At 55.6% G+C, this 8695-nt stretch overlaps 1 protein-coding gene across 1 annotated transcript in view; it reads left to right on the top strand.

Moving 5' to 3' along the window:
* LRRC38 (leucine rich repeat containing 38) overlaps positions 1-8695 on the top strand; it is a 31942-nt gene that overhangs the window by 1041 nt on the left and 22206 nt on the right. The window contains exon 2 of the mRNA XM_002925588.4: positions 6-592. Within this exon, the coding sequence (XP_002925634.1) occupies positions 6-592 (587 nt within the window). The remainder of the gene's footprint in view (positions 1-5; positions 593-8695) is intronic.

Genomic DNA, 8695 nt, shown 5'->3' with positions numbered 1-8695 from the left:
TGCAGCCTCCTCCTGCTGCTGCTGCTCCGGCCCGGGCGCGCGTGCCCCGCGGGCTGCGCCTGCACCGACCCGCACACCGTGGACTGCCGCGACCGCGGGCTGCCCAGCGTGCCCGACCCTTTCCCCCTGGACGTGCGCAAGCTCCTGGTGGCCGGCAACCGCATCCAGCACATCCCCGAGGACTTCTTCATTTTCTACGGCGACCTGGTATACCTGGACTTCAGGAATAACTCCCTGCGCTCCCTGGAGGAGGGCACGTTCAGCGGCTCGGCCAAGCTGGCCTTCCTAGACCTCAGCTACAACAACCTGACCCAGCTGGGCGCCGGCGCCTTCCGCTCGGCCGGGAGGCTGGTCAAGCTGAGCCTGGCCAACAACAACCTGGCGGGCGTGCACGAGGACGCCTTCGAGACCCTGGAGTCGCTGCAGGTGCTGGAGCTCAACGACAACAACCTGCGCAGCCTCAACGTGGCCACCCTGGCCGCGCTGCCCGCTCTGCGCACCCTGCGCCTGGACGGGAACCCCTGGCTCTGCGACTGCGACTTTGCCCACCTCTTCTCCTGGATCCAGGAAAACGCATCCAAGCTGCCCAAAGGTGAGCCTGCCGGCACGCTGGGCTGCACACCAGGCTGGGGGTGAGAGGGAGGCAGCAGGGAGCTTCCGGGGTGCGGGGTTGGGGGGGGCGAGGGCGCCCCTCCGGAGCAACTGCCCCAGGAGAGTCGCCCAGGCATCACCCCGGCAGGTTCCCAGCCTGAACTTTGCCTGGGAGTCGGCTGAGGAAAGTGGGTGGGGAGAGTCACATCTGGAATTCTCTGGGTCCTGATGCCAAGTTTTCCACCTGTTTCTCCAACAACTCACTTTCCCAAGTTAGGGACCTCCCATTTCTCTGATACCCATGTCTGAGATCAAGTCACCTGGCTTTGGGTCAGAGGACTGGTGGGTGCAGGTTATTTATGGGCCCCTCCCACCCTCGTGTGTGGGAAAGAGCTGAGTGCTGTCAATGCGCTGAACATCGAAAGATCCAGCTAATTCTAGGGGCTCTCCAGCAGCTTCCAGAGCCTGAGCAGGTCTGTTTCTCAGCCCCCAGGTTTGCTTTTCTGTCCAAAAGGAACAAGAAGTATTTCTGGTGAGGAATGTTGGCAGCTGTTAAAAGCCAGTGATGCAGTAAAGATGTGCAGTTCTGTGGTTTTTCAGCCCAGATGTGAAAAGCTGAGCACAAAAACCTTAGCAGCCTGGTGCAACCTTTGCATTCCTGGTGTACTTTTCTAGTGGCGACATGGATGCACGTACAGATCCCTTTGTCAGATGGAAACACAGAGGGCACCGACGTTAAGGGGCCGTGCAAAGGCCAGCAGAGGGAAGCCGAGGCAGAGCTGAGAAGAGGGGACCCCAGCATCCATAGAGATGAGAGCCCCAGGATGGGGAGCAGGCAGAATGTCCGTACCCTCTGTGGGTACACTGAGTCTTCCACTGGTAGGCATGTGAGCCTCAGTCCCAGCGGTGACCTTGCACAGCCAGACTCTGCCTCCCACCTCGCCCCCGAGGGTTTGGCAGAATAGAATCCAGAGCTGTAGGGCACATGTAAAAAGTAATATATCTTTTTCCCACTTCCTGACATTTTGAGGATGTTGCTCATCTATGCCCTGAATTTTTGTGATCCCTTCTTCACTCCATACTTTACTAAGCAGGAACCCCAAGCATCGGGGCCATCACTCCCCAGCAGACACAGGCCCCTGAACTGGCATTTTCAGCCCAGGCTGGCTCTACCACGGGGAGCAAGTCCTAAACAGATCGGACCTGCCTTCCTTCACCTGCCGGACTCTCCTGACCCACCCTGCCAGAAGACTGTCCTGGCGACAGGAATGTCCAGATAGAAACCTCATTGTGGAATGGGGGTGGGCCTTGGTTCGGATCGCTCCTGCCTTTGCTTTTTGGTGGAGTTGCCATCATTAACCTCTGTTGTTAATTGAGTTAGTATAATTAGTTCCGTGTGTTATCGCTTGCAAGCAAGGTATTACAGGGTTGGAAGCTGTAGATTTCAGTCTCAGTTCTGCCGCGGACGGATGGCAGTGACCTTGAACGGGCCACGTGTCTTATCTGGGTTTCAGACTCCTTATCTCTCAAGTGCTTTGGTTGACCTCTGAGGTCCCTACACAGCCCTGGTTGTAGCGTCCGAAGACAGAAGTTTAAGTCCTGGCGGAAAGACTGGGTGAGTCTGGCTAGGTCCCTTAAGTTTTTTGAGCTCCATCTTCCTTCTGTGTGAAATTAGGACCCGGGTAATGCCAGGCGGTCCCTCTGACCGGGTGGCTGCCAGAATCAAAACCAGCTAAGGTGGATGAACACAGACAGCAGTGAGACTGTGAGACGTTATTCCTCTTACCGCCTGCAATATAGGGGAGGGAAGGGACACCAGGTGGGGATGTGTGGCCGGGGGGAAAGGATGGACAGGCTCAGAGCAAGGAACAGTGTCTAGGACCCAGTTGAGGGTTGGTCTGGTTTAGGGGGAAAGATGGAGGCAGCAAGAAGGGAGCATGAGAGCTCCCGGCACCTCACGGAGGGTGGGGGAAGGGATGGGTCAAGAGCTGCGGTGGTCTCATGGCAGGCTGCCACGCGTGTGGACAGAGCAGTGTCGGGAGAACCGTGAACCAGAGCAGGGTGGGTGGCAAGGGGACGAGCACAGGCCTCTATGTGAGAGAGCTGAGTTCTGATTTCCTCAGTTTCCCTGTCTCTGACTTCAGGATGCTGTAACAGTATCCCACACCTTGTTTGCAGTGAGGTTTGATGAGATCAGCTCTGTTGGGGGGACAGTGATGCTTAGCACAGCCTTGGGGCTTGGTAGATGCCTGTCTTCCCTTCCCGCCTCCCCCTGCCTTGTGCTCCTTCTATCTTCACAGAGGCGCTGGGCAAAGTGGCTGTGGGCCCAGGCTCGGTTCAAATCCTGCCTCGACCTCTTGCTAGCTGTGTGACCCTTTGGCACCCTCATTTCCTCATCCGTGAAATGGAGGTGATGCTAGCGTCCACCTCCTAGGGTTATGGGGAGGATTTAAAAGGTATTATGTATGAAGCTCTTAGACCAGTGTCTGACACCCAGCAGCACTATCTAAGTGTTAGTGCTGTGGTTACTCTCCTGTTTTAATTGGAAGGCCCAGAGAGGTGATTGCACAGAGGGTTAACCACAGCTGGGCTCCACGCGGGACCTCAAGGCTTCCAGCCCCACCCCCCTTCCCTCACGATGTGGCCGCCCACTTCCTGCCAAGGAAAATCGGGCTCCATGGGACCCAGGCTCCAGGGTTTTCTAGGCAAGTGCCCTGCCTCTCCCAGGAGAGGGGATTCAAATGCAGGAGCAAAAGGATCCTGTCCTCATTGCCTTGTCCTCGCTTCCCGGTCCCCTCCTCCCCCAGGGAAGCAGAACGGAGCAGAGCAAGTGACCTTGAATGGCTCTGACAGTTACAAAAATGCCTTCATCTGCCAGGCGAGCCTCCTGTGCGGTCACCCTGCTGATGGGAGCACTCCGTCACCGAGCACACCACGGTGGGGAGGAAGGCACGCCTTGGAGGCCACAGATCCCCTCCATCCAGGCTCCTTTGGGGGTTAGGCAGGGCTGGGGCTGGGGACTCAGGAAGGTCTGCCCCTCTGGTGCTGAGGCTGAAGGAAGAGGGCGAGGGGACGCTTGCTGGAATGCCCAGCAGCCAACTTAGCAACAAAACAAAGCAGACAAACCTAAAATAAGAAAACAAACAAGGAAACCCCCCAGGATGCCTAGTTAGCTCTGAATTTCAGATAAACAAGGAATCCTATTTTAGTACAAGTACGTCCCATGCAATATTTGGGATATACTTACACACAATATTATTTGCTGTTTTCTGAAATTCAACATAAATGTGTCATCCTGTATTTTACCTGGTTTCCGGACCTTGTGGTGTGTGTCACTTTGTAGTTTACAGGTGCCATCCCCTTTAATACAACTGTGCCTGGCAGGTACCTTAACCCACCGCTCAGCCAACAAGGTGCAAAGAAGTGAAGTGGTTTGCACAAGGTCATGTAGACATGTAGTCAGTGGCTGAGATGAGTTTGCACTCACGGGTGTCTGACCCTTCACCTAATTCTTTTGATGGGCACAGATCAGGAGGGAGGGTGAGGCTCTCCCCAACACTGCCCCCTCCCAGTCTGATTGCCCTGGGTCGCAGCTGGCGGACCCCAGATCCTGCACCTGGGCTGGTGGCTGCCCAGTGAGATAGTGGATCCCAGGCAGTTTGGGACAGTGACCATCCCTCTTTAAGTAGAAAGGACTCCAGATTTGGAAGCGAGGGTCCTTGGAAATCACTCAGGTGAGACATGGGTAGAGAGGGAGAGGGTAGGGGGAGCAGCAGGGTAATACCCCTGAGCTTTAAAGCTTTTCCCTTCTGGCTTAGCACCTGGTCTCCTTATAGCAGCCCAGGGGGGTGAAGCGGGAACCAAAACACACAGGGAGCTTGGTTGAAATGCAGATTCTTATGCCTCTAGGCCCAGTGAATGGGTGCCTGGGTGGTGAGGCCCAGGGTCTGCATTTTTAACACCCCACCCCCCAAACCCCCAGCCCAGGGGCTTGCAGTACACACTGGAGACTGACAACTGCCTGGAGGTGGGAGGGCCTTTTGGTACATCTCTAGAAACCCAACGTCTTGTCTTGGTTCAGTAGCTGAACCAAGAGAAACATCTCTCAGATTTTTCTTTCGCAAGCAAAGGAGTGTGGATAGGAGGATTTTAAGGGTCCTTCTAACTCTAAAAATGTTATGGTTTCAAGGGAAGGGAATATTGTCCTCATATTAAGGATTGGAAAGTTGAGGCCCCGGGAGGCCAGGTCCCTCTAGGGACCCCTCTGCTGGAATCTCGGGGGCCGTGTCTCTGAGCAGCAGAATGGGGGCAGGACACCCAGACCACTCGGGACTCTGGGCTCACGGGACACCTCACCTGCCCTCAGCGTCTCTCCAGGAGCTACAAGAAGGAAAGGCTTCTGGGTTTGAGAAACCATAGCGGCAGGCAGAAGGCTGCACCTGTGCTAGGCTTTGGAGGTGCACGGAGCGAGCAGACGGCCCAGGTGACAAGCCCACACCACGCCCGAGAGTGTGTCACAGGAGAGGCATATGCAGGTGCCAGAGTGGGAGGCCCAATTGCCCAGGCACCTTCTTTCCCCTCCCTCCGCACGTGGTCTGCAGGGCACAGCACATAGTACCAGCGAAGAGATCTGAGCTCATCTTGCATCCCAAGACCACGACACATGTAGCTATGGTGATGGAAGGGCTAGGGGCGGAGGGCAGGGGGAACAACCGGGGTCCACAGGTCATGCTTTGGGTCTTTTACCCTGGCCCCTTAGAGGACAGCCTCCTAGAGAAGGTCCACCAGACTGCCTGGAGCATTCAAGCATTTGGGGGCTCAGCCCCTGCTGGTTCCCAAGCCCCTGTCTAGGAAGGGGTGTCCTGGCAGCAAGGTCCTGGACGAGTTCCATGACTAAGCCCTCCTTCCAGGCCCGACTAACCACTCGCTGGGGGAGCTGCCCCCCACTTGCCCGTAACCTCACTTCCTTTTCTCGTGCCAGCCACGATGAGGGTCTGGCTTAGTCAGATGAGTGGGGACATCTTGTCATAACGACAACATAAACAGTATTTCAGCCAAAGGGACAAAAGCTGATTCTTGCTGGAGATAACACGGGTCCTTCTCCCAGGTGACTCCAAGGTGACTCTATTCCTTTTCCTTTAGAAATCAGTTTTATATCCCCATTAGAAAATAACAGGCTCCTTGTATATGTGGGAAATGTAGAGAAGTATCTTGAAGAAAACAGAAACCACCCAGAATCCCTCCACTATTAAGGTTTTGCTGTATTTTATTCTGGTTTTATTCTCATGTGTATATACATTTGTAAGCAAATCGCTGTGGTACTGTACATTTTCTTACTGATGTTTTGTTTTCTTTTTTCTCTTTTTGAGCTGTGAAAATTTCTTGCTATTACAGTTCTTCGAAAACGTAACCTTTCATGGCCACATAATACCTCATTTTATGGATCTATTCGTTGTACCCACCTCCTGTTGTTAGAAATGTGGGTTGTTGTCCTTTATTTTTTGTACATAAACAATGCGGAACCAAACGTCCCATACACATAAGGCTGGGGGTGCCTCTTGGTATTTTATTTCTTGGGAGTGAATTCTTTGAAGTGGACGTGTGGGGTGAGAGTCAGTGGTTATTTTAAACGTCTGGAAACGTGTTTGCCTAATTGCACCCCGGGCAGCTGGCGCTACTGGCAAATGGGGAAGACCTGTCTGGCCAGCTCTTTCCCGGGGCGGTGTGTTATTATTTGGAAACATGTTTTCTGTCTGGGAGGCAAAACAATGACATCTCATTGCTTTGATCTGACCGGTCGGTGGATGTTGTGGGTGTGTTTCTGAGCCTGAGAATATCATGTTCCTGACAGAGGTGGACTGCGGTCTCAACCCCTCTTGCAAGTGTCCTCCCTCCTGCCTTTGACGGGTCTGAACCTGTCCCCTGTGCACAGGCTAGTGCATGTTTAACTCATCTCTAATAGAGTGGAGTCGCCCGGCATCACCTTTCCCATCATCGCTGGTGTCCGGGCCGGGTGTCGGCTTTTGTGGCCCCAGGGTCTGGAATTCCAGGGGTGAGTGAGCCGCAAACATGACCTAAGGCAACCTCGCCCCGTCTTGTCGGCTCCCAGGGGGGCCCAGCCGAGGCCTGCCACTCTGTCCCAAACACTGGATCTCTTTGAAAATGTCACATTGGTTGTGCCATTCTGCCAGTTCACTCAAAGGGCAGCCTCACTGCTGGGCGACGTGGGCCAGTGGACGTACCTTGCTGCCTGTCTAGGGCAGCCCCGGGGGACACAGCCCGGGGTCTGTTTTGGAGAGGCCCGTGTCACTGTTAGCTGAAGCTGGCTGGTCTCCAGCTGACTTGCAGACCCGGAGCGGGAGGCCTTGCCGCCAGTCGCCGTCCCGTTTCCGCTCTCCCAGAATCGTGCAATATTCCGTGTGCTTTGGAAGAAAGGGCTGGGCAGGCCTTGTCACCTCTGGGCTGGCAGGGTCGATGACGGCACCACAGGAGCCCTGCGTATGTCCGTGGGTGGTCGTGAGGACCTGGATCGGGCGCATTTGCGGGATACATGTCTGTCCCGGCTGCGGGACTGCGGTCCTGGGACATTGTCCTGGGATCCTGCCCTCAGGCTCTGCCCCAGCTGTTACAGGTGCCCGGAGTCTTCCCTCCCGTCCTCCCTCCCCATCCCCGCCTTTACTTCTTTACCTTTCTGGTTCCTACTTAGCCTTCCAGCCTCCAACGCTCTGGGCCCCTGAGGCCGGGTGGGGAGCCTTTCCTTTGTGACCTCATTGGACCGTGTACTATCTCTATGACCACGGCATGACACGGCCCATTCCCGGGTCAGTCTGGCCTGTTCGAAGGACACAGAATATGTCTTTTTTATCCTTCAATCCCCAGAAGCTGGTACAGTATAAGGCATGTTTGGAAATCTTCTGATCTTCCACTGCATTTAGAAGAAGCCAGCTCCCTCTCATGTCCCACAAGCCGTCCCCCACCTCCTCCTCCATCCCTGCCCACCACCCCCCCCCCAGCCCCACGGACCCCATCTGTCCCTGGAACACGCCAAGTGCCAGTGTCCAGCCAGGACCTCTGAATTTATAGCTCCCTCTCCTGCTAGGACATTTCCTCCTTAAGTGGCTGTGTCTTCGTCACCATCAGGCCCACAGTCAGACGTCCCCACCTCCGAGAGCCCTTCCCTGACCACCCTGCCTGGGCAGTCCCACACCACCCCCAACTCCTCTGGGTGGAGTTTATGTCGTAGCGCTCACTGAGGGCCACATTCCCTTGTCCACAAGATATCCGTGTCCCTGCAGAAACACAAGCTCCCGAGACCAGCCTGCTCTCTGCTGTGTCCCCAGTACCTGGGGCCACGCCCCCTGTGGAAGTGGCTGGCAGGGGGGCTGTGAGCACGTGTGAGCCGACGAATGCACACTGCCAAGGCCTCTGTCACAGAGGCCACTGGGGCACAGGCCAAGATCATTAGTCTCGGCTTTTGTCCTCAGCACATACCCCTTTCCAGCTGTAGTCAGTGAAAGATATCCAGAACATCGTTCAGCAGAGGCGGAGGCCTGGCAGGAAGGTTCTCTGGGTTCCTCTTCCAGATCTGTGTGATCCCCCCACAGCCCCCCGAGCCTCAGGCTCTCCACTGTGGAGTTAGGGAGTCAGCTGTGCCTGCCTTTCTGCTGGCAAGATGAAGGGGTGGCGTCTGGGAGTCCTGGGGTGGCTGGTGCGCTAGAATTCTCTTCCTGCAAGGTGCATGGTGAGTGGCTGGTAGACAGAGTTCGGGTCACCAAGGCCGCAGATCTCAGTTCACCCCGCAGAACCAGAAACCAGCTTCATCTGGTGTAAGCCAACAGGAGATTTTCTGGTAAGGATGTGGGGTGTCCCCAGGAAGCCTAGGTCCTGAACCTTTGGGCCCCAGGGAGTACTGCATCTGAGGCCTCCTGGGAGGCCCCAGGGAGCACGGAGGCTCTCTCGTGCTCTCCTTTCTGCCTCTCATGCTTCTTTATTCTCCTCTCCACATGCTGGTGGACTTTCTCTATGTTCTCACCCACGTGGCAAAGCTCGCTGCTCCACTCAGGAGACCAGCCTGGCCCCTCTGTTCCAGAGGCTGCTGATCAAG

This window comes from Ailuropoda melanoleuca, chromosome 11 (assembly GCF_002007445.2).
Source record: "Ailuropoda melanoleuca isolate Jingjing chromosome 11, ASM200744v2, whole genome shotgun sequence".
NCBI lineage: Eukaryota > Metazoa > Chordata > Mammalia > Carnivora > Ursidae > Ailuropoda > Ailuropoda melanoleuca.
Note: the sequence above shows the minus strand (reverse complement) of the source record. Positions and strands in the feature narration are given on the sequence as shown.